We start from the raw sequence: 26,203 nt of genomic DNA, 5'->3' as shown, positions 1-26,203 counted from the left end.
CTATCACGAGGACCGTCGTCCGGAGTCTATTCCTCTTTCCCGTCCCCCTTCTATACATGTATCTCGACGAGCCCCTTCCAGTGGGCCGAAGATGCAGCCTTTGGTACCCCTGTACAGGTACCCGTACTTCCTCAGCTGCCCAAAGAGGACCGGTTGGATGGCTCCAACTTTTCTCTATGGTCCTGCAAGGTGGAGTGTATCTTGGACTCCTTCGATCTTTGGAAGCTTGTTTCTGTTCCTATTCCCCGGCCTCAAGTGGATCCCGCAGATGGGACATCTATGGATCGTGCAGCCTTATGGGATCAGTATAATTCTAGAGCCAGATCTTTCCTCTTTCTGAGTTTGCAGGATTCTGTCCTTATTCATGTTCACAGGTTGAAGACTGCAGCAGACGTGTGGAGAAAGCTCGCGTCTCTCTACCATCAGAAGATGTTTGCCCACCGGATATCTCTCGAAAAGAAGTTGCGGATGCTTGCTATTGATGATAGTCCTTCCATGAAGGACCACATCAACAGATTACAGGATATGAGGGATGAGCTTGCATCCCTCGGTCGCACGATAACTTCTGAAGACATGGCTATGATTCTCTTGACTCAGCTGCCATCGCCTCGGTTTGATGTCTTCTACACCAGCCTTCTTACTTCGAGGACCCGTGCCCAGCTTCTATGGGAGGAGCTATCCCCGCTTGTCTTAGAGCATGACGAGCAACTCAGAGAGGTCAGGGCTAGTGGATCCGACTCCACTAGAGCCTTTGTTGCAGGTTCGGGAGGACAGAAGAAAAAGAAGAAGGACAGTTCTTCAGGCTCTGACTCAGATTCAGAGAGACCGAAGTGCCCACACTGTGGGAAAGGGACACATCCTGAGGAGAAATGCTGGAAGAAGTACCCTCACCTTCGTCTGGGAGCGAAGGGTGGATCTACATCGGAGCCTTCTTCTACCTCTACACCAGCTGTTACCCATGAGTCAGTGATCCTTCATATCCATGCTTTGGAGGAGGATCCTTCTTCTGTGGCTGCAGTGTCTTCTGCGCAGCCTTGGTTAGTGGACAGTGATGCTTCGAGTCATATGACTCCCCGAGGTGATTTGTTACAGGATCTCCATCCATCAGAGGGTTCAATCACTGTTGGTGACATTTTATCGGTGCCTATTAGTGGTGTTGGCACATTGCCTTTGTTTACCGACCGACCTTCGAGCTCCTTTTCACATGCCCTACATGTTCCGGATTTGAGCCTTCCCCTCCTCTCAGTTTATGGCCTTACGAGGCTTGGCACACGAGTGATCTTCACCGAGCATGCCGTTGTTATTGAGGATTCTCTTACAGGAGCTGTCTTATCCACAGGTTGGCAGGAGAGCGGGCTTTACAGGCTCCATTCCCCTTCTTTGATGCAGGGTCCTCCGCAGCAGTCTATTGCTACACCCGTTCCCGCTTGTGCACCTTCTATTCCACAGGTTCCTTCCCATCCTCCACCTTCTCCTCCGGTGGTTCCCTCGTACCCCCCATCCCTTTCAGAGGGGGACGATCTCGGTGATGCGGCTGTGGATTTCCTGGCCCCTAGTGTTTAAGAGGGGGATTCCCAGGATCATGAGGAGCTCCTTCAGTGGCAGTCTACATCAACGGACTTCATCGACATTGGCATTCCTCTTGCCACCCCAGGATCTATTTCTTCTTCGGCCTTCAGCCACATCCAAGATCTGAGAGGGGGTGTTAGCAGTCATGTTTGTCATGCTTTGTCATCTCCTGCCTGTGAGCCTCAGTCTGAGTCAGATAAGGACATTAGGAGCTCTGACATGTCTATCATGTGTTATGATGGGGGAGGCTAGTCACTCTCGACTGGCTGTCTTAGGATGTGTATTTCTTTTTGGCCTCTTTTAGTGGGCAGCCACTGGCTGCCCGGCCACTTTTTTGGTCACTGATGTTGGGCGCCCATTTTAGGGCATTTTTAGGGTTTGCGCCCATTTTAGGGTTAGGGTTAGGGTTTGCCCTTTTGCCTATTTATAGGCAGCCCCCCTCCCCACTTGATCACTTGTCTTCTTGCAGATTCCGACACTCCTCCCCCGTGGTGGTGCTGCCATCATCATCAGCCTGATCTGGTGCCCTCACTGACGCTTCGGGCTGCGTGTAGGGACTGATCAGTCCATTTCAGTGTATTCAGCATTTCATTTCAGTCAGTGCAGATTTCTCTTCCTTATTTTCTGCTCTCTCTCTCTCTCCCTCCGTGTTCGTATTCCCTCTTCCGCAGCGCACTCTCACAGAATAGAGATGATTGGAAAGAGGTTGATGAGCTATGCAAGTCCACTATTATCTTATCTTTGTCTAAGCAAGTTTACTTCAATGTTATTACAACTAAAGGTGGTGCTTATGATTTATTACCTAGTGGACTATCCGATCATTCTGTAGTGCCCCAACCGACATTTGGACAAGGCTATCGTGTCGCAATGCCTCCACCTACACCTAGAGTATTATATGGAACTATGTCTATTTCGATACCTCCGTAACACTTGGCACTCATTGGACACCAGCAACCTATTTCTGCCTATCCACCTTTACCCCCTCCTATATCTTATCCGGCACCACCACCATCTTATCCCATCTATCCATCTTCACAGACACCTCATGGTTCTAGTTCCTCATCCACCAAGCATGCATTTAATGAAAAGACTCATTTCAACGGGTCAAACTACACCACTTCTTCAAATTTGATGAGGTATGTCCTAGACTCTTAGAATCTATGGGATTTAGTGTAGAGGTTAGAACCCCAACCTCATTCCGCCCTTGTTTCATACCAGGTCGTCCACTTATGGAAGGCTCGTAATGCCTCCGCTATTGTTGAGCTTATGAAGGGCTTGTTGCCTGAGTTTACTCTTAGATTCAAAATTTCGACTTAGCATTGGAGCATTGGGCACCCTTGATTGGCCGCTATATGCGGCTCGAGATAGGACCCGTTGCATCAATTTGGATCATGACCTCCAAAATTTCAAAATCATAGACAAGGATGACTTGAAAGTCATGTTGAATGAGTATTGCCATCTCCTCGCCAAGTTCTCAACAACTGGGGCTCCTAAGTCCTCTAGCAATCAGGTTACCCTGTTTCTTAACAAGCTTCCAAGAAAATATTTCCATTTTGTGCAACAACCGATTTTATAGTCTTAGATGCCTACATTTTATGAGTTTGAGTGTCAACTATTGTGTTACGCACAGTTGTTTGATCAATTTCATAACACGTCCTCGATAGAGGGGGCTCTTGTTGCATCTTCTCAAAGGGGGCAACAAGGCAAGGACACACAAAACTCAAATCAAAATCAAAATCAAAAAAAGGCTAGTAAGTCCCAAGGAAACAATCAATCAACACTTATAGCGGGATGCCAGAATGTACCTAAAAAGAATAGGTATTGTCAACATTGTCAAACGGTTGGCATTATGACCACGAGTGTCGATCTAAGAAAAGAGAACAGCCAAAATCCAAGACTCAAAACCAAGCACCCTAGTCGGGTAATCCCCAACAAGGGAAGCACGGTCGTGGCAACCCTCAACGAGGGTAGTGGAGAGGCCAAACCCACACTGCCACCAGTCCATCATCATAGTCGGCGAACTACTCTACTCCAAAGGGTTTGTCTGATTGGTCTGCAAAGGCCACATCATCTCTTTAGAGACATCAGGTGCAAGTCTCATTCACATCTACGAGTTGCCTCCTGATGAGTTGCCTGTAGAGGCCCACTCATCATAACCAAGCACGTCAATACCTATTTGGCTTGTGGACAGTGAAGCTACCTATCACATGACTCCTAGAGCAGACATTTTTATTTCCTGAGTCCCTCCAACCGGTAGTGTCCACAAAGGAAATAACACCTCGGTCACAATTCAAATCCAAGGCCGCGTTAATTTTTCCACTAACTTGGGTCGGGATCTCGCTTTGTTGGATGATGTCTATCATGTCTCCACCTATGGGCCTCTACAGACCAGTCACACAAACCCTCTTGAGTTGAGTAATTCGCCGACTGTGATGACGAACCGGAGGCAGTGTGGGTTTGGCCTTGCCACTACCCCAAATGAGGGTTGCCACCACCCCGCTTTCCCTATTGGGGATTACTGATTGGGATGCGGCGGTCTAATTCTCGGATTTTGGTTGTGTGCCTCTTGCCTTAGATCGACACTCGTTGTCATAATGGCCAACCTTCGAACAATGTTGACAATACCTATTCTTTTTTGGTGCATTCTACCATCCAGGTTTAAGTGTAGATTCATTGGTTCCTTGGGATTCACTAGTGTTGAGCTAAGAAATGCATTCCATGCTGATTAGCCACTTAAGCAGCCCCAAAACAAGCTTAATTTAATGAAACCCTAAAACACAGAGTGGTTCGAGAGAGTTCACTGAAACCCTGATTTGAGAGGGTCCATTCTCATCTATAAATAAACAAGCTACCCCCATTCAATCTCATCTCTTCCGTGCAGGTTTCTCACCCTTGTGTGAAAAACTCAGTTATCAGTCTCCCACCATGTGACAGTCCAGCCTTCACAATAGCTGCCATCACCTCATTTGCTCCTCTACTGCAATGTTCTACTGCTGCAATTTACTACCGCGTTCTACAGCAGTATTTTACTGCCGCATTTTACTGCGACATTTTACTACGGCATTCTACTACTACATTTTGCTCCTTTGTCCACATCATCAAGCATTATCCTCTATAGTCTCCTCACACTCTAGTGATCAGCATTTGGTGTTTCTCTCACTCTGTCACTCCGCTTGGTGGTCACAACACTTGGGATCCGTCTCCGGTGGACGTCACTCTCCGACACACTGCTCTTCCCTTGGGCACACTGTATACTCTTACATTCATTTACAGCATTCATTCACTTCAAAGTTGTGTTCTTTCTATCCCTTCTTTTGTTTGTGTTTGAGTTTTAAGTTTTGTGTTTAGGGTTCGAGTTTTACTTTCTGTGTCTATGTTTGTCTCGTTGTGCTTCTGTAGTGGTCGTAAACAGTGTTTCCTCGGTGCAAACCCTAGCAGTGCCTCCGCGCTCTTCTTCACATGGTATCAGAGTTGGTGCTCTTATAAAGAGTATCCTGCGGATATTGTGGAGTGCTAGTCTTTGCACGAGGCACACAATACGACTCATAACCAAATCATAATGTCACAGACAGCTTCTCATGACCCCATGATGTCTTATCAAGCTTCTCCATTACTGAAGTCCTTGAGGAGGCATTATGGACTCCGCGAGGAAGACGACACTCCGTGTTGACCCTCACCATCACCCTCTGTTTACACCCATGCCAAATATTCCAGATTTCATTATCCTCACAAAGAAGAAGTTTGGGGAGTACCTACGCAACAAGTATGGACCAAAAGACATCCCTTCTTCCAGTTTTGCTACTCCTTCCATACCGGTTCGTTTTTGATCATGGAGGCAATACGACATTCAAGACAACTGGTGATCCATCTTCATCATCTTTGCCAAGCCCTGTGTCAAGTTTGTACAGCCCTTTTGAGTCATTCGAATTAAAACCCTCTCCTGTTTTGCCTTTTGGTGTGCAAGATCCGGATGGTCAAATATATGTAAATCTTAATAGAGGGGGCTCAAGAAACAAACATTCATCCTGAAGTATACCTACATCTTCTGTTTCATTTGAGCAAGTCAATTACTCTTCTTCTCTCCCTCCCATCCCACCCTCTTCTCTTGAAACCATATCACACTCATTTCAAAACCTAGGCTTACATTCCACATCCGCCTCTACCACACTGGGAGTTGGACCTTCTGTCTTCCCTCCTAGCATATTCTCATTCTCTATTCCATATTCACATCACAATGCCTCGTTAGGGGGCATTCCACCTCTTAACACTGTCACCTACCATTTTCCACAAGCCATTCCACACTATGGGACTTCATTACATGGAATGCCACCCTCTAGCACAATTTCCTCTACCTTTCCTCATGTAGGCACATCTTTTCCTGTTGGGACGGCTGTGATGGGCATCCCCCCCACTACCCCCAGCTACACACATCCCATGACCTCTCAGCTATAAGTATTTCCTTCCTCTGCTTATGATACATCGTCACACTTTCCATGGGTCACTCCTACGCAAGGATTTCCATCCTTTGCTCCACATGTCCCTATCCCTCCACCATGGGGTCCTCATGCGGTGACAATGCCCATGCCTAATCATCCCGTACATTTGAATCCACCGTGCACACTTCTCGAATGCCTGGTGGGCATTATGGAACCCATTCCCAAGTGTAGTACTTTCCACCACAATACCCACCCTATCCACCTTATTCGAGCACTACCACTCCTATTGTCTCGACCAAGAATGTCTTCACGAATAAGACTCATTTCAACGGGTTGAATTTCACTACTTGATCGAACTATATGCAGCAAGTGCTTGAGTCTCAAGGTCTTTGGGACCTTGTTGTTGGTATTGAGCCTATGCCTAACCCTCACCTAGCCTACCCTGATTACATCCATCTATGAAGAGCTCGCAATGCCACAACCAATGTTGAGCCGATGCAGGGTTTGCTTCCTGAGTTTCACTCTCAGTTACAACACTTCCTTCTTGCATCAAAACGTTGGAGTCATCTCATCAACCGCTATCTAGCCAGAGATCGTACTCGGCGTATAAACATCAACTTTGACCTTCAAGAATTTTCCATTAAGGAAGGGGATGATCTGAAAGTCAAGTTGGCCAAATATCGAAGGTTACTAGCCGAGTTTGCCACTACTGGCTCTCCAAAGTCATATGGCAATCACATCACGTTCTTCTTGAACAAGTTGCCTGATAAATACTTCCACTTTATCCAACACATTATCTCACTACCTAGATTGCCAACCTTCTACGAGTTTTGAGTGACAATTCTTGCGTTATGCAAGACTACATGATCAAGTCCACGAGAAGTCCTCCACTTACATCTATTGAGAGGGATGTGGACTGGTTGCCTCTTCTTCAGGAGGGAAAACCAACAGTGGCAAGAACTCGCAAGACGCGAAGAAAACCAAAACAAGGGTGACACCACTTTCTCCAAAAAAAAACAAAGAACCTCGAGCCTTTTGGCAGCAAATTCCCGAGAAAAATAGATTTTGCACTCACTACCAAAGGTCGGGCCATATGGATGACGAGTGTCGTACCAAGGCCCAAGATCTTCCTCCTAGAAAACCACAGCAAACTACTACGACTACATAGTCTAGTGGGGTTACGCCTCCCACTGCTACCCTATCTACTTCAGCACCCACGACTGCTGGACATGAGGCACACGGACAATCTCAGTGGCCATCCTACTCTACTCCTGAGGGGTTGACTGATTGTTCTACTAACACTGATCCTATTGCACTTTACACATCCCTTTCTAGGAACTCCACTACACCTTCTAGGCCTTCTTTTCCACCTCACCGTATGCGATGGTGGCCACACCCTTAACCTTTCGTTTTCAAGTCTTCCGCTACACTTATACACACATACACATTTGCATTATTGCACTTGTTCATTCAATTTATTTTTCATTTTAGCTTTATTTTTCTTTTTAGAGAATCTCACTACTGACCTCTATGATTGCAGATCTGACTCTCTTTTGTAGACTCTGTTTTCAATGCAGGGCTAATATACAGGTTTGTCTAGTCCTACCTCAGCTGGAGACATGGGATACGCACTATTTCATTCATGATTTCATCTTCCTAGGAGTTTTGCTATTCTCCTAGCATGGAGCCTTCCCCTCCTGAGGCAGATCGTACAACATCTCTCTTGATGCTATCATGGCAATAAATTCTATCTCGCTCTTCTAGTCGCAATGCCTCTTCTCATCATGGTTCTCGGCACCACATGAAGACCGCCGACATTTGGCTCCTCTTCTTCCTTTGGCATCGCCATTCCAGGTTGAGAGGGGGTTTCTACCCTTCTTGGTATTCTATAGATTTCGACACTTGTCTTCGACATCGGCCTTTCCTCCCCCCCCCCTCAGTTGTACCTTCACCCTTCGCATTGCATGATTTCATCATCTTTGTACTAGGGCACCTAGGCAAGTGAATAATTTTCCCACGAGGGACACTGTCCAAGTGACATTTGCTGCATGAGCATTTCACCGCATGTAGCATACTCATTGTGCCTCCCCCCCCCCCCTTGGGTTGTACCTTCACCCTTTGCATTGCATGATTTCATCATCTTTGTACTAGGGTGCCTAGGCAAGTGAACAATTTTTCCACGAGGGACACTGTCCAAGTGGCATTTGATGCATGAGCATTTCACCGCATGTAGCATACTCATTGTGCAAAGCACCATTAGATGGAGCCTAAGTTGTTTCCACCAGCAGTTTGTACACCACACCACCATTACTTCCTTACAATTCCCTCACCATCGATATCCTCGAGTGGATGGATAGTTTGTCTGTTTTGTGATGGGTTCGACCTACCCATCCCTTCTCATTCCCTCATCTTCTAATCAATCGATCACAAACCATCTCTCACTTTTCTTTTTTAAAATCAAGTTCATTGTAGTTCCATCCGCCTTTGTAAGGCTTGGTAGGCCACTAGGCAACTGACAACCAACCTTTGTCCGATGCCCTTTCCTCTTTGGAACGGACTACTTTGACTCCCTTGGTAAGATAACCATCACCTCTATAGTCTTGATAGGCCATTGGGCAGCCATCGTGCACCCTTTGTTCGATGCCCTCGCTGCTTTGGGGTGGGACGCCTTGGGCAAACTAGGTTGGCCTTCTCTTCTCACCATGTTTTGGACCTCAGAGAGGGTGTTGAGCTAAGAAATGCATTTCATGCTGATTAGCCACTTAAACAACCCCAAAACAAGCTTAATTTAATCAAAAACCCTAAAACATGGAGTGGTTCAAGAGATTTCAGTGAAACCCTCATTTGAGAGGATCCATCCTCATCTATAAATAAACAGGCTGCCCCTATTCAGTCTCATCTCTCCCGTGCAAGTTTCTCACCCTTGTGTGCAAATCTCAACCATCAATCTCCCACCACATGGTGGTCTAGCCTTCGCAACTGCTACCATCGCCTCGTTTGCTTCTCTACTACAGCATTCTACTGGTGCATTTTACTGCCGCGTTCTACTGCAGTATTTTACTGCTATGTTTTGTTTCATCATCCATATCATCAAGCATCATCCTCTGCAATCACCTTAGTCTCTTCACACTCTGGTGATCACCGTTTGATGTTTCTCTCACTCTGTCACTCCGATCGGTGGTCACAGCACTTAGGATCCGTCTCTGGTGGATGTCACTCTCCGACACATTGCTCTCCCCTTGGGCACACTATATACTCTTACATTTATTTATAGCATTTATTCACTTCAAAGTTGTGTTCTTTCTATCCCTTCTTCTGTTTGTGTTTGAGATTTGAGTTTTGCTTTCTATGTCTGTGTTTGTCTCATTGTGTTTCTCTCGTGGTCGTACACTCTATGTTTTCTCAATGCAAACCCTAGCAATGCCTCCACACTCTTCTTCACAACTAGGCCCTGTTGTGACTTTGATTTTGATTTGAGTTTTGTGTATCCTTGCCCTAATTCCCCCTCTGAGAAGATGCAACTATAGCCCCCTCTATCGAGGACATGTTATGAAATTGATCGAACAACCGTACGTAACACAACAGCTGGCACTCAAACTCATAAAATGTGGGCATTTGAGGCTATGAAATCACTTCTTACACAAAATGGAAATATTTTCGTGGCAGCTTGTTAGGAAACAAGGTAACTTGATCGTCATAAAACTTGGGAGCCCAAGTGGTTAAGAACTCAGCAAGGAGACGCCGATACTCAACCAACTTGACTTTCAAGTCGTCCATGTCTATGATTTTGACATTTTGGAGCTCATGATCCAAATTGATAGGATGGGCCCTATCCCGAGCCCCATAGCAGTCACTGAAGTGTGCCCAACGCTCGGATACTAAGTTGAAATGCTGAAGCTAAGAGTGAAACTTACGTAACAAGCCTTGCATAAGCTCGACAATCGCAAAGGGTAACATGACTCATGCTACTCATCTATACCACATGGAAGAACTGTTTGCATAGGTCCATATGATACCGTAGGTGTAGATGCAGGCACTAGAACACGATAGCCTTGCCCAAATGTCAACTAGGGCACAACAAAATGATCAGATGGACTACTAGGTACTGCCATAGAGACAAATTGCGATATCAAACGATCCACACTCGAGTATGTCCGGGATGCACTCCCAAAGGGATAACTCGAAAGTGTATGTGTGGGAGGTTGAGCCTTCATCACAAGTACACCACCCAGAGACGGATATATAGAGCTCTTAAAGGTTATGCCTAAATGTGCAGAACCCCCCGATGTGGTGTGTAGTGGATAATGTGGTGCACTCAATGGAAGCCTCAAGGAAGGTGCAGCAGCAGAAGATGAGGGAGGGATGGCTGGGAGCCCAAATGGATTTGTGATGGATGTTGTTGTGAGAAATATGATTGGTTCCTTCTCTTCATTAAATGCACTAGATCAAGATCCATCTACTCCATATTAATACTTAAATGTACTTGTTACCTCTTTGAAATGTGAGCCGAGGTCGAGCCGGGAAGATGCCCAAACTAATGGTGGCGGTTGTCAAGGCCGAATGACCTGGCAGAGGTGGCAAACAGGGCAGACCTGGCAGAGGGGGTGGCAGATCTGATAGCTGGCGGGGCTTAGGTGGAGGTGCTGGCTGCACACTGGACCAGGCGGAGCTGGCACAGGCTGGCGAGCCTGGCAGCCAGGGGGCAGTGCTGTAGGCAGTTTGCTAGCGGACCAGGGGGCGGTGGCGCAGTCTGGCAATTAAAATTGCAAGGATGAAGAGTGGCATGTCCCTTGGTACCCTTCTGTCATTTTTCGAGACAAATGTCCTACCAAAGCTTCTTGAGTTTTGGTTTAATATGAGTTTCTTCTTCTTTTTTGGGATTGTACGAGAGCCTGATAAATTTGCCAACAATTGAGGATTAACTTTGACTTGATCAAGTATTATTACAGCTAATCTAGGTGATTGGAACTCTTGAAAACCTTGGGTTTGGAACTACAGTTGTTGAGGTCAAGAAATATCAGTCCAATGTTGCTAGATTCTAGGACTGCATGTGCTTCAAAGCTGAGTGCCCAGGTCTGAGATCCTCTCGCATGGCTGGAGTAACGAGCTACAAAGACCACTTCTTGTTTAGCCAAGGCCCCACACGTCACCATCTAATGCTAAAGTTGTTGCAATATGTGAACTTTAAAATTCAGCACTGTTAAGATTCTTGCATTTAGGGTTTGAAAGCTTTAAAGGGATGAAATGAGGACATAGTCTTTCAACTTACTAAGGTTCATATTCAAGATTCTAGGAACGGAGTTCTATATATGTTGCCCATCAAAGATATCTTTTGGTACGGACGTTTTGTATAAAAAGAGGCTGCAATCAGGGCACAAAGTAGCAGCATGGAGCAGCAACATTTTTTTCTGACCTGCTATACACATTAAGGCCCAAAGCCTAACAAAGCCATTCCTCCATATGATGCCAAACATCAAGGAGATCTCTTAGGGAGAGAGAAGGTAGATATTTGAAGAGAGAAGAAGCTGCAAGGACGTTTCAAGAACGCACAGCAGCAACATGTTTTCTTACCTGCTGTCCACATGAAAGCCTGAGGCTAACAAAACTCTTGTTTGCATCATACTCTGTTGTCATGAAAATATAAGCCATGACAAAGGCTACCTCTCAAAATAAAGCTCACAGATAAGAAAATGTTGGAGTCAATTCTCAATTTCAAAAGTCTCTAGCATGCCTTTGGATCTACAGTAACACTGTCTTCAATTGCTGCAAAAAGCAATAATTGAATACAATAGATCTGTGATTATAACTGCTCATATGCAAAAAACTTGAAGAAAATTGTTGGATGTCCAATCCTTGAGCCACATGCTTTCAAATATTTCATCGAACTTCTTGGGACAACTCCTATAATGATCAACCCAGAATAATTATGCCTCTAAGTTGCTTGACAAATGAAATAGGGAATCAACAAGGATTGCTCACCTCAAATTTAGCCATGCAATAACCAGCACTGAAGAGGCCAACAACAGACAAAAACGGCCAATGTGAAAACTTCGTGATTGCCAATAAGCAACAGCAGAGCCTACCTGTCTCGCAAAAGAAACCAAGATGATACAACCAAATGCTTTGTTATTTGTTGCTTGACAGAAACAAGCAGCAATCTTATCAGCTTTCAAAGAAAATTTCACAATCAGACATCAGCTAAAAACTAGATGAAACGTTATGCAGCCACTCAAAAAATCTTAGAGCAGATGGCACAAGCATCTACACATGCAACCTACTGCATCATGAGGCAAACCACATATTACAAACATAAGGATATTTAAGTACCCTCTAAGGTACCTACAACATGCTATATCAGACTCTCTCTACCTCAAAAATTTTCACAAATTTGAACAAAGATCATTCGTACCTTGTACAAGAAAATGGGATAGACTTCAAGCAATTCTAAGAGTATGAAGTCGAAATGGAAGGCTAGCTATTTCTTCCACATATATCCTTCCATGTCTTGGTATAATAGACAGCCTGATTGGATTCTGTTGGATCTGCTGTACAAGAGTCTCCCATGAGAGCGACCAGCCTAAGAGATTTTCCTAAACCTACTCTAGCCGTGTGTTTAAGGCAAAAGTTGTAACAAGTTGTACTTGACAAGTACTATGCAGTATCCAATGTCAAAAATTGGCCTAGATCACTTTATTAGCCATTAGTGTCAATGGTGACACTAAGGACTAATGAATTAATTAATGTCAATTCAAGGGCTAATTGAGTGCTAAAGAATACTTGGTGATAAATTAGCCTAGCCAATTTAATTGTTGGATGGTCAAATCATTTTTCTTAGCGACAGATAATTATTAAACTAATGTTCAGAATAAACAATCTGAAAATTACTTTCAAAATGCTAGAAAATGCTGAAAAATGGATTGGCAACATTGCCACTTGGCAAAACTTGCCCATGCAAGTGGAAAGAAGGCACTTGGAGGCTAAGAGAGGGTCATTCCAGCTTGGTGCAAGCTGAAAGAGGGGAAGGAGAGGCTGCCATAGCTGCAAAAAGGCATTCTAGGCCAACTGCCGCCAAGAGAAGACCCAATAGGAACTGGCAACCTGCCCAAGAGGGCCTACAGCAGCTAAGGGCAGGCAACAACCCATTTTTGGCTCCCAAACAGCAAGTAACAGTAGAAATGCACTTGGAAACATGGCAGCAAACCGGTCTGATGAGTTTCTTGTGATGGAACTCTAAAATTTATCTCTCTACAACATTCTCTCTCATACTCCAGCCATTTCTCATATTTCCTCAACAAATTCCAGCACTTTGAGCAATTGGAGGTGGAGACTTTGAAAAATCCCCACTGTCAACCCTAATTTAGGGCAAGAATTAGGATTTTATAGCTACCTCAAGAAGTGTGCTCAGATTTGCATTTCAGCAACTAAATTGAGAAATTTCAAGAAATTCAAGAGGCCAACCAAGCCAACAATGATTTAGGACTGAACTTGTCACCCAAGGAGCACGGTGAAGGTCAATCCCCCAAGCAAACCAAGGGACAACTTGGTTTGAAGGCTTGCTAGCATAGTTACCAGGAACGGGGAACGGGAATGGGAACGAGACCCCCCCAGAACGGGGGGAACGCCCAAAGTGAGGGAACAGGAATGGAGGGAACAGTACATACATACATACATACATACATACATACATACATACATATATATATATAGAGAGAGAGAGAGAGAAAGAGAGAGAGAGAGATCGTATCAACCATAATTCGTGAAATTAGACTCTAGAGACATAATAATCAAGTTTCAACAATAATAAAGATTCAAAACATTGTAACTATCAAAGGATTGTCGCATTCATGATTCAACATTGTTATCAACAATGTTGCATAAATCCAGCTGGCAACAAGTGTACATTGCAAAGACACAAAATATGCACTAAACTTTAAAGCCTAAATAGTAAAGATCCAAGTTACAAGAGCTCCAATTTCCAAGTCAATACTCTAAAGTTTCAAAAGGCTAGTTGCTAAGTGCTCTGATTCATGGAAGATGGCTCCACTATGCCTGAAAGCTCATCCTACTGAACAACATCTTGCCCATCACCATCACCATCATCATCATCATCATCATCATCTTTTTCCCAACGTATAAAAGAATCAGCCTTTGCAACTGATGTACGAGCTAGCAAGCGAAGATTGGAGCTCACATAAACTAGGTCATTCGTCTTCATTATACCGAGACGATTCTCTTCTTTGAGTGAATGTGATTGAATGAGCTCCATAGTTGTTCTAAACAAGAAGAGCTAATTGTTTGGCTAAGAATACGAATAGCCAAACTCTACAACTCTGGAGCTTTTTCCGCATAGTCCTCCCACCATAAAACAGCCCCAATATTTGTCATGTCCTCTAGTGCATCCTCTATACCAAACATCCCTAATGTTTGCCGATATACAGAGAGCTGATTTTTAATTTTGCGTTGCATTTCACGGATAGAATAAAGCCTTGCAAGCAATGTGTTCCAAGCCTTGACCACCTCAAGGTCTCTTGCATCTTTCCTTGAAACTCAGGATCAAGCACATATGCTGCAACATGCATAGAAGAGTCATACTCATTCCATCTGTTGATGCATAACTCCTTGATCTGCTCATACCTATCTGCATTTGGCTCCAAACTCTTCAACCTCTCAATCATGCGATCCATACCTTCGTACATCTTCCCAATGCATGGATCCATGCCATCTGCAAGCCTCAACATGTGCATAATAGGATCAACCATTTGGTTGGTGCGATTCACCTCATCCTAAAAATCTCTATCAGATACATATGCATTACATAACACAGTAGTAGCAGTGGCAGCCCCAGTCCAATTTTCATGCTCATCACTAGCAAATAGCTCCCTAATTGCACCTTTGCAATAGTGTAATCGACTAAGCATAAGAAAGTTATATGCAAATCGTGTATCCGAGTATTTAAGTTCTTTATCACTTCTCTTGCAAAACTCAGCATGCAAGTACTGATGATTACATATAAATGTGATAATCTTGTTGCCTTTTGCAACAAGAGATGCAATCCATGACAAGTTCCCAATATCCTTCAACAAGTTATTCAAGTAATACACCATGCATGGACTAAAGGTGATATGTGAATACATTGCCATTAAAATGTTTCCTGCTGCCCTACTGTTTGTAGGTTCACGATCTGCCACAAACTGCACTACATTTTCTGCCCCAACAGCCTACACTACCTCGCACCACTCAGATGCCAATACATCTGCACTCTTCCCAATCTCTGAAGCATCACTACCAATGAAGTATACATCCCCACGAGAATATGCAACAACACCATGTATGGACCTATGGCGTGTGTCACTCCATTCATCAATGTCACTTCATTTCTTGCCCATTGATTGCAAATATTTGTTGTTGCAATCTCTATGGCTGCCTTCTCCTTCTGAAGCAATGTAGTCCTGATAGTTTCTAATGAAGGGGGCTTATATGTGGGTCCATACTCTGCAATCTTTGTCACCATATTTAAAAAATAAGGTGACCTAGTTGATTTGAATACAATATGGTCATGGTAAAAAAAGCGTGCAACTCCTGCATCTGTTTCTTCTTTTCCATTGGTTCCCATGAAGTCTGCAATGAACTCTGTCAAACATCACGACCTGCTGCCATTGACGGCCCACAAGAAGGCTGTGTAGCCACTAATCCTGGTGGTCTTCTGCATGAAGCACCATGCCCTACTAGCCTTGGAGTCCATGTTGTTGGATCCACTGCTATATTTGGCATCCTCCTAGCATGTGAATTTCCCATAGAAGTGGCTATGCAGTCAAGTAACTCCTGCCTTTTCTCAATTGATACATTGGTGCAAAAACGCACCTCTTTTCCCTCCTCATGTAGAAGATGGGCTCTCACTTTATCAACCCCACTAGTGCGAGCATAAGAGCAAAGTTTGAATTTCCAAGGGCGAGCCCCTCCACCTCTCAATGGCACCCCTACATCCACCTCATCCCACCATGACCAAGTAGTGCTTCGACTTCATCCAGTTGTTGACAAAGTACCTGCTGAGGATGATGAAGATCCCATAGATGTCAATGCTGCCATCTATATAGAAGTGACAAATAATCAGTAAACTTCAATGAAATTACAGAAATTTGCAGCCAAAATTTCAACATCCATGTGTCAAAGTTCAATGAAATTGCAGAAATTTCAACCAAAGTTGAAAGTTCAATGAAATTGCAGAAATTTCAGTCAAAATTTCAACATGAGCGTTGAGAATCGAGATTCCTTGGACCTCACCTAATCGCGGACAGGAGTCAAACCAAGCAAGCAAGAGAGGTGGGCCGCACGTGAGGTAGACAGAAGAGGCAAGTGGGAGAGGCAGGAGAGGCAAATGGGAGCAAGCAAGGCCCAGGCGAGACAAGTGTGGCAGGCGGAGTAGGCGAGTGAAGCGGGAGTAGGTGGGCGACAGGCCGGAGAAGCGGGAGCTAGCGAGTCGCAACACAGGCGAGCAACAGGCGAGAGTAGTGAGAGTGGGCTATGGGCGATAGGCGAGAGTAGCAAGAGCACGCAAGAGTAGGCTGCGGACAACAGGTAGGAGTAGCGAGTGACAGGTGACACAACCGTGTTTCTTTTTTCTTTTTTTTTGGAACAACCGTTTCAAACAAGAAACAGCCCTGGAACAAGAGGAAACGGCTAGGGAACGGAACAGGGAACGGGAGGGAACGGGAGGGAACATTTCGCCAGCGTTTCCTAGGCTCAGACCTCCTGGAACGCGTTAATCCGTTCCTATGTGCCGGAACGGCCGTTCCCTGTCTCTATGCTTGCTAGTCATTTGTAATGGCAAGAGGCATTTGGAGAGCGAAGTAGATTCAAGGAATCTCAATGTATTCCATCCAAATTGCAATACAATATGAAGAAATACCACAAGGGGCACCAATTTTGGGACCAATAGGATGTCCATAGTCCAAGATTAATTGTAAATGTTGAATTTTCTATTTATGTGAATTTTAGTATTGCTATAATTCATGTAAATCAAGTCATTACCACCCTTTACCCGAAATTTAGACCAATTTCAAGCACAAAGTGCCTAAACCAACTATAATAATTGCATGGAATTGATTTTTTGCAAATCAAAAACTTAAGACTTTGGAAACTCTAAGAAAAGTGACCTCCAGTGCATAGATGTAAAAAAGCTTAGATGTCCAAAAGTGGAAAGAGGAAGCTACAAAAGACAAGTGTCTACTAAAAGTAACAAGTATTAAGCAAAATGGCAAATGTAACGACACTTATCCCATTTAAATGGCATATCTCCTATTCTAGATACCACATGCCAATTTTTTAGAGATAGAAGCTTCCAAACCTTCTACTCTAGAGATACCTTAACTAATTGAGAATTTGATATGGCTCCTAAAGACAAAATTATTCCTTGCAAAATATTCAAGCTTTGACATAAATAGAAATTTCATCAAACTAACTTCCAAAAATAGTGACCTTCTAAAATCAAAAGAGTCTCCAACTTCGGATTTTGGAGAGCTTCATTGTAGACACTCATTGATCTATGCTTTGTTTCTTTGATTATGAGCATCTAATTTTGCCATTTGAAACCACTTGTCATTGGATTTTGGATTGCAAGAATGCATACACACATAACTTGGAAAAAAAGAAGCTTGAGAGAGTACAACAAAAAGTATATTGAGAGATATCAATAGAGGAGATTTACAAGACTAGGCATGCCTAAAAGTGAATAGGCATATGTACAAAGCCGAGAGGGAAAAAACCTCCTAGAGAGGAGAAAGATACCCCAACAATCTTAAGTGGGTTCACACACATCACTACCAAAATATAGCGGCAAATTCCCCCTAGAAATAATGTGGTTAACGAGAGTTGGCACTCGTATATAGGAAAGTGTCAAATCCATTGAACTATGACTAATCCACAAAGATGAGTAAGGCAAAACCTTTGTGAAAACCCTTGAACTTCTCACAAGGCAAAGCCTTTGTGAAAAGATCTACAACATTGTTCCATGTTCACACATAGGCCAAGCTGATCTCTCCTACAAGGAGTCTCTCTAACATAATGATACTCCACCTCAACGCACTTAGTACGAGCATGGATAAAACCAGTCTTCCTTCTCAAAAAGGGTGGTAAATAATCTAATTAAGCAATAATTACAGCAAGCAATAAAATTCACATAAACTGAAAATGCAAAGGTTACCAGTTAGTCTTGGACATTGGACACCCCTTGGCCCCAATACTGATGTCCCTTATGGTATTTTTCTAACTTCTACTGCTAAAGGTTGAAGTACACCCAGTTGGCCCCAACATTGGCACCCTTACGGTATTTTTCTAACTTGTACTGCTAAAGGTTGAAGTACACTAAGATCCAACCTAATCTCCTTCAATCTTCAATACATTTTTGCTGTCCATTTTAACCAACAAGCCTTTAAACCAATTTGCCCCTTGGTTTGCTACGGAATTGGCCTTCAATCTGCTCCTTAGATGACAAGTTCTGCCCCAAACTTAATGTTGGCTCCCTGACCTCTTGAAACTCTCTAAAATCCCCATATTTCAAATGTTGAACTTCAAAAGTACTAGACCCCAATTTCTTAGCACTCTTCCTAAGGTGATTGGTAAACCTTGATTTCTACTTTAAATTAGAATTTTGCAACATAAATTCTTCAATTGCACCTTCCTTACACTAAATTTGGTTGAGATCTCTTGAGGGAAGCTGTGAATTAGCTGATAGAATAGAGAGGAAGTTGGAGAGAAAGAAATTTCACAGTTTCATCGCCAAAATTAGCTGAAATTTAATGCTTCCCTAATGTGAATGGCTGATTGACAGTATCCCACCATCAGCAAGAGCCCCACATGCACTTGCCTGCCCTTATGAACCCCAAAATTGCTTGTAGACAACCTGAAGGGGCTGTCACTTGCCTCCAATGGCCTCCTAGTCAGATAGGGGCAGCTCTTTGATAGCATCCAATGGCTGGCCTAATCACCAATGGCTAGAAAATTTTAGCAATAGCTCTCTCTCTTCCTCTTTCAACCTCCAATAGGTTTTAGGACTTTGTCCCTCCAAACAACACAGATCCTTTGAACTATCACATCGCTACCAAAAATGGTACATTCGCTACACATGACCAGCAGCACTATATGGAGCATTTTCATGACCAGCATTAATACCATGAGTCCCAAACACAGTGGCCTGCATATATGCATTGCTAGACATACTACCTTGTGCTCAAGCATCATGCCAACATTGCTACACATAGGATTTGGCATTCCACTTGCCATACGCGGATACATTGGGCCTCGCATACCATGCATAGGTGGCTACATGCCAAATACATTTAATCCTTGCATCCCCATGGCTAAAGCATGACCAGCCATTGCTTGGAAAGCCAAATCACCACCAAAGTATCCAAAGTGACCCACTTTAGCATGCATGCCTTGCTGTCCAAAAATCATCAGATTGGCCCTACCAAGAAGGCCTAGCATTTGCATATCCAATCCTACTGGTATCAATTGCTTTTACTCATCACCAATCTTTGGTGCATCTTTAGGCTACGATGGCTGCCCTTTGGGAGCTTCTTGCCGCCCCAATACCTTTGAAGATGGCATCTTCTTCTTACCCTTGTAATCCTTTTTAGGGGAGTTTAAAAATCTTTCAAACTGTGAATCTTTGGCCAATTGAGCAAATATGTCAATTGTTACCTTCAACCGAATCTTAAACTACTCATCATAGACATTTTTGTTGTAAATGCTCAGCTGAACACAATCTCAACACTAGAGCAAAGCTTTTCACCTCCAATCTATTAGTAGTCTAGTCAACTCATGTGCCAGTCTGGTTAGCAATCTAGTTCACGCATGTGTGAGTCTAGGTCATGCCTGATACTTCTAGGCATTTTAGGTATTTTATTGTGGCCATTATGATGTTTATTTGGGCATTTTATGCTAGCCAACTTGCTACCATTTACAGCCATTTTTTTCTCCTTTACATTCAAGCTCCTCAATTGGTCATTATCACTAACAGGTTTTGTTGGAGAGAGGGAGCAAGTGTCATTGCCTACACAATCAATGACTCATTGTTGTAGGTGACATTCTCGTGTTTGGTTACTGGATTCCATTTCCTGAGCATTATTCTGAGTTCTCTTCTTTACACAGTTCTTTTTTGTTTTCTCTTTCTTTCTCTTCTGTCTTGTGTTCGGCAATTTTCTACAACATCTATTTATGCTTCCCTTGATACATCACTTCTAACGTGGTATCAAATTTCAAGATCTATGCTCTTGCTGCTGTATTCTCCTGATTTCAGGTCTTCCACTACTCTCTGTTGATCAAGCAACCTCCTGCTTTTGCAAATCATGCTATTTTCAGCCTTAAAGATCTGTGTTTGTTGCATTTAATGCATCGCCAGCCTGCATTTTATCCTCCTACAGCTATGTTTTCAGTCTATCTCCCACCTGCTGGTCCAGAGGGCTCCTGAACTACTGCCTCCTGCTGTCATCCCTGCATTTTCAGCATCCACAAGTGGTACAGCACTAGGCAACACCTTCTGGCTGGTTTTCTGCAGCTTTTGTTGATTTCAGCATTGTGTTTTTGCGATCAGCTTGTGTACATTGCGTGTGAACTTTGTTTTGTGCAGTTTGTGCTGTTGGTGTGGCTGTACTCTCTCTCTCCTCATTCCTTTATTTTCTCTCCCTATCCTCTCCAAATGACTCCTCCCTATTGTTCCACTGATGACAAGTTACATGGCCTTGATTATCTAACATGGAGTGTTGTTATGAAAGCATGGTTTGTGCAGATGCAGTTATGATACATTGTGTCTGGAGCTTGTGAGCGTCCTACTCCTCTTCCAATTGATTTTGACGAGGATAATTATGAAGCAGCTATGCTCACATGGGATACTAATGATGCAAGTGCATTTTCTGCTTTTCTATGTTGCATCTCCAAAGTTGTTCTTTCAATGGTCACCTCCTACAAGACTTCTCTAGTGATTTGGACAAAGCTTCAAATGTTGTATGAGGCTCCTTCACCTATGTGTACTGTCACTCTTCATGAATAGCTCCAACAGATAAAGTTTGAGCCAAAGGACACTATTCAATTTTCGTACTTCCTATCACACAAGTACAAGATCAACTTCGACACATGCAATCTGCCCTTCCAAAGGCTCATGTTGTGGGGACTATGCTCTATAAGATCCCTCCAAAGTTTGGAGTAGCCAATGCTTTGAGGACTCAAACATCATCAACACCAGTAGTTTTCTACAAATGTCCTCTATGATGCTTGAGCATAAGACGTCTTTGTGGTTACAAGGGAGGCTTCCATCGTAGTCTGGTGGCTCCAATGAGGCCTTTACAATCTCAAAGAGGGGTGACAGGAAGAAGAAGTTGAAGGCCCAATGTTATCATTGTGGTAAAAAGGGACATTTACGTAAGGATTGCAAAGAGTTAGAGGCTTCGAGGAAGAAGAAGAAGAAGAAGAAGAAGCAAGATCCAAACTCCTTCGTTGAGTCATCCTCTTCCTCAACAGAGATGTAAAAGATAATCACTAGCTATCGAGGGAGTGAACCGCAGTTCTCTGATGCTAGGGAATGACCTAGGCAACAAAATGCAAATCCCAAAGTGTCAGAGCTGTCAAACGCAGGAAAAGCAACCCAGATGATGACGCTAGATGATGGAAGATGAGTCAGGCTGCAAAAACGCAGTTCACAGCAACCTCAATGATAGACGAGCAACGCCAAGTGATGGAGAAGAAATCAAGCTGCAAAAAACCACGTCCCAACAGCCTCAGTGATGAGTGATCCCAAGTGATGGAGATAAAGCAAGGCTGCAAAAATGCATGTCCCAACAACCCTTGTAATAGATGCATGATGAAATCACTAACACTCACTGATGAAGACTATCGCGAGAGACAAGGATGTTGATGCCAAGCAGGAGATGATGACGCCAAGCAAGGAAACGATCCCCACGCTGAAAAACGCAGGCGAAGGTGGAGCTTGATGGAAAAGGGTATTGACGCCAAGCCAATGATGGCGACACTAGGTGGAAGATAATCCAAGAGCAAGGCTTGATGTTGGAACAAGGCGCCTAAAGCAAAAGAGTAAGAGTGAAGGCAGCCACGAGCTACGAACCGCAATGTCCTCCTAAAGGGGTGTGAGGGCAATGGAAGGGACAGCTGAGAGAAGGGAATTGGTGATGGTGACTGAAGGTGGTCAAGAATTACTGAAGAGAGGAGAGGTGATGAATGAATGGAGTGACTGCCTATTTATACGCATAAGCTGTCTAGGGTGGTGTACCACTTTGTGGGCGTCCACTGAAAAAGTGACCAAAATGTGGACACCAACCCTTTTTTGGGCTGCCAATGGAAAACCCTAAATGAAGTGTGTAAACTGAAGAAGTGGTTTCTCAACACCCCCTCTTAAGCCCAAAAGGAATAAAAAAAGAGGAGCAAAGAGAGATACAAAGAAGATGTAGAGGATCCGGAAGATCCAAGTTTTCCACCTGAAAGGTAATCTGTAATAAGGAACAGTAGATAGGATGAATTGTAGAACCTGACTCCACCTCGGGAGAAGCCACTAGCTCTATAACTCCATGGCAGAAGAAATTCGAAGATCTCATCGTCACCAAGTCACGGCGGAACATCCAAGGCTCCAATCTAGACAGTCTCTAAAGATCCTGAGTCTAAATGGAGGGTCACGAACTTCATGATGAGAAGGTGCCCCCCTTAGGGTGGAGATGCAAGGACCCCATCTTAAGCCAAACAAGTAAAAGCCCCCTCTGAGGACAAAGAGAATACATCCCCCTTTAAATTCTCCTCGACAAGAGAGAGGGAATCTATCGGATCACGGACTCTGAATCATCTGATGACATAGAAAGTGCCGCCGGTCATGCCAAAGAAGATATCTAGGGTATCGAAGATATTGAAGAACTCCCAAAGGTGGCCTCTCGAACTTGAGTAGTCAAGGGTGGGAAAAAGGGAGACTTAGGTTGAGCCAAGGGTAGGCAACAATCACTGTCTCTCAGTGGAGCAGACTGCGAAGCTGAAGTAATAGAAGGGGTCGAACAATCACTCTCTCTCAAAGGATCGGACTATCGAGGGGACGATATCGAACAATCAAAGTCTCTCAAGGGAGCGGACTGTGGAACCATGGGTTGTCGAGGTGGCATTCCTAAAATTAGAAGTAGAAGCAACCTTCGTAGCGCATTGTAGCAGTCGCAAGGAGGCCGTGGTACCAGTCGATCCTCTTATGGCTTGAAAGGGCTTAGTGCACATCAGATGCATCTTATTGCCTTGAGCATAAAAATTTGAAAGCCAATGCAAAATAAACTCAGTGGCCCAAAAGGAAGAGGTCGCACAATAAGTTCCTAGGGGTAGACACATATACTTTGGCAAGGTAGAGAGTAAAGGTTCATGTCAGCAAGTGTCATTGGGGGATCCAATGATGCCAAAAGAGGAGCACCTAGTGGTCTGTCCATCTGCCTGTGGAGAAGTTATAGCACTGAAGTATCAACCTGTAAAAGGAAGGGTGGGTGGGAGAGGAAGAGAAAGGTATCTCTGTCTCCTAGTGATACAATGGAAATGAAGGGGAAAATCGGTAGATGATACCGAACCCACAACCTATTTTTGTCTTCTCTGATGAACAAGGTCTTTAGCTCTCAGAGCTCCTGCACTCTGATACCATGTCAAAAATAACAGGTATGCTCTAATACCATGTCAAAATAAGCAATAATGCAGAGAGACAATAGGGGTTGCAGAGAGTGACACAAAGTGTGTGCAGCAAACACTGAGAGAGAAGAGAAACTTAAAAACACAAGAAGAACACGATGATGATGCAGTGAATCATGCTATGAGAAGCAAAGCTAATACAACAAAGTCAAAGATCACAAGATAACTACATTGTCCTGTCTGAATCAGGTAGCAACACCTATAGGAAATTTGCACAGTGAAGGGAGTGAAACACAATCCTCCAAGCAATGGCCTATCAAAGTAATCATTGGGGCATGAAAGACAACTGTCAAGGGAGCGGATCATCGTCCCCTGATGCCGTCAGAGATGTGGAAGATGATCACTAGCTATTGTCAAGGGAGCGAACAGCAGTCCTTTGATGTCGGGAATGACCTGCGCAACGAAACGCAAATCCCAAAGTGTCAAAGCTATCAAACACAAGAAGAGCAACCCAGAAGCTTACACCACGTGGATAATAATGACGCCAAATGATGGAAGATGAGTCAAGCTGCAAAAACACAAGTCCCAACAACCTCTACGACAAACTATTAATGCCAAGTGTTGGAGAAGCCAAGCTGCAAAAAAGCAAGTCCCAGCAACCTCTGTGACAGACAAGTGACGCCAAGTGATGGAGGAGAAGCCACGCTACAAAAATGCAGATCCTAGTAGCTCTAGAGATAGACGAGTGACACCAAGTGATGGAGGAGGAGCCGAGCTGCAAAAACGCAGGTTCCAACAGTCCCTATGATAGACGCGTGATGAAATCACTGACACTCAATGATGGAGACTGTGGCAAGAGGCTAGGATGCTAACGCCAAGCTGAAGATGATGACACCAAGCAAGAAGATCTCCACACTTAAAAACGCAAGTGAAGGTGAAGCCTGATGAAAAAGGGTGCTGACGCCAAGCGAATGATGGTGATGGCAGGTGGAAGATGCTCCAAATGCAAGGCCTGATGCTAAAACAGAACGCCTCAAGCAAAAGAGGAAGGGTAAAGGCAAACACGAGCCACGAACTACAATGTCCTCCTAAAGGGATATGAGGGCAGTGGAAGGGGCTGGTGAGAGAAGGGAAGTGGTGGCGGTGACCAAAGAAGATTGTCAAGAATGACTGAAAAGAGAGAGAGGTGGTGAATGAATGAACTGACTGCACCGCAATGTCCTCCTAAAGGGGTATGAGGGCAGTGAAAGGGGCTGGTGAGAGAAGGAAGTGGTAGCGATGACCAAAGAAGATGGTCAAGAATGATTGAAGAGAGAGAGAGGTGGTGAATGAATGAAGTGACTGCTCATTTATAGACATAGACTATCTAGGGTGGCGCACCACTGTGTAGACACCCATTAAAAAAGTGGCCAAAATGTAGACACTAGCTCTTTTTGGGAATGCCAATGTAAAATCCTAAATGAAGTGTGTAAACTAAAGAAGTGGTTTCTCAATAAACTAGAGTACCATTTCCCTTTGTGGACAATCCTATCATCACCCCTCGGACACAACACGTGGTGGTTCACTGCCACTTCACCAAAGAGCAGGTTGAGCTAAGCACCATTCGCCTAGGGTTTCTGTTATCAAGCAACAATTTTGCAAATATTTTGACTAAGGTGATCAACTAGTGGGTTCTACATTATCTTCTACACAAATCAGCTTGGATACACCCTCCTCTACTTCTTCCAATTGACAGGGAGAGAATGCCTTCCTCTTACTTCTCCTTCCAGTTTTAGAGGGGGTGGTTTTCTTTTCTCAATGGTGATAGTTATAATGTTCACAGCTTTTCACTTTCAAACATTTACTTACTATGTATTCTCTATTATGGACATTTATAACTTCATCCGTATTATCAAGATGACATGATTGTAAAAGGGCGCTTGGACAAGTGAACAATTCCCTGCAAGGACATTGTCCAAGTAGCACCATTGCATCGCATTCTACATGAGCTTGAAAATTTGCATCTTCCTCTGTATTATCCCATGCATTGGCATTCTATTCATGTGAACATGCATCTGTGTGCATTTCTTTATTTTCGGTCACCCTAGGAGTGGTCGCCTCTAGATGCACCATAATCGTGACATTGCATATGGCAGTCTCCAAAGGCAATTTTTCCATGTGCTTGCATGCTAGCTTTGCTTGTCTTGCTTGCTTATCCGTCTTGCCTCTCTCTCCATATATTCTCCATAAAGATTGGCACACACAAAATTAAAACTCCCTGGACACTCATCCCAATAGTATATGGGATAGTTTTGCTTGTTTTATGAAGGCAGTGGGGATAACCATCCTTATTTTCTCATTTTTTGAGACACAGTGACTCAATGGAACGATAATTGATTTGAAACCATCACTTAATGCTAAATCTTTTGTACAAATCACATCAAAAGTCCTTTAAAAAAACAAACAAAAATAATCAAAATGTCCATTGTTGATTCTATCTACCTTCGCAAGACTTGGTAGGCCCCTAAGCAGCCGATGAGCACCCTTGATCCAATGCCTTGGTCTCTCTG

General features: G+C 43.9%; 1 protein-coding gene across 1 annotated transcript in view; it reads right to left on the bottom strand.

Annotated features, from left to right (window-relative positions):
- Positions 1-26,203, bottom strand: part of ABC4 (UbiA prenyltransferase family protein) — a 76,861-nt gene that overhangs the window by 36,909 nt on the left and 13,749 nt on the right. The window contains 1 exon segment of the mRNA XM_087665457.1: positions 11,985-12,088. Coding sequence (XP_087521583.1) covers positions 11,985-12,088 — 104 coding nt within the window.

The sequence above is a fragment of the Lygodium microphyllum genome, chromosome 24, assembly GCF_053477565.2.
Source record: "Lygodium microphyllum isolate KBCC chromosome 24, Lygodium_microphyllum_v1.1.10, whole genome shotgun sequence".
Taxonomy (NCBI): Eukaryota; Viridiplantae; Streptophyta; class Polypodiopsida; order Schizaeales; family Lygodiaceae; genus Lygodium; species Lygodium microphyllum.
This window is presented reverse-complemented; position numbering and strand designations above follow the sequence as displayed.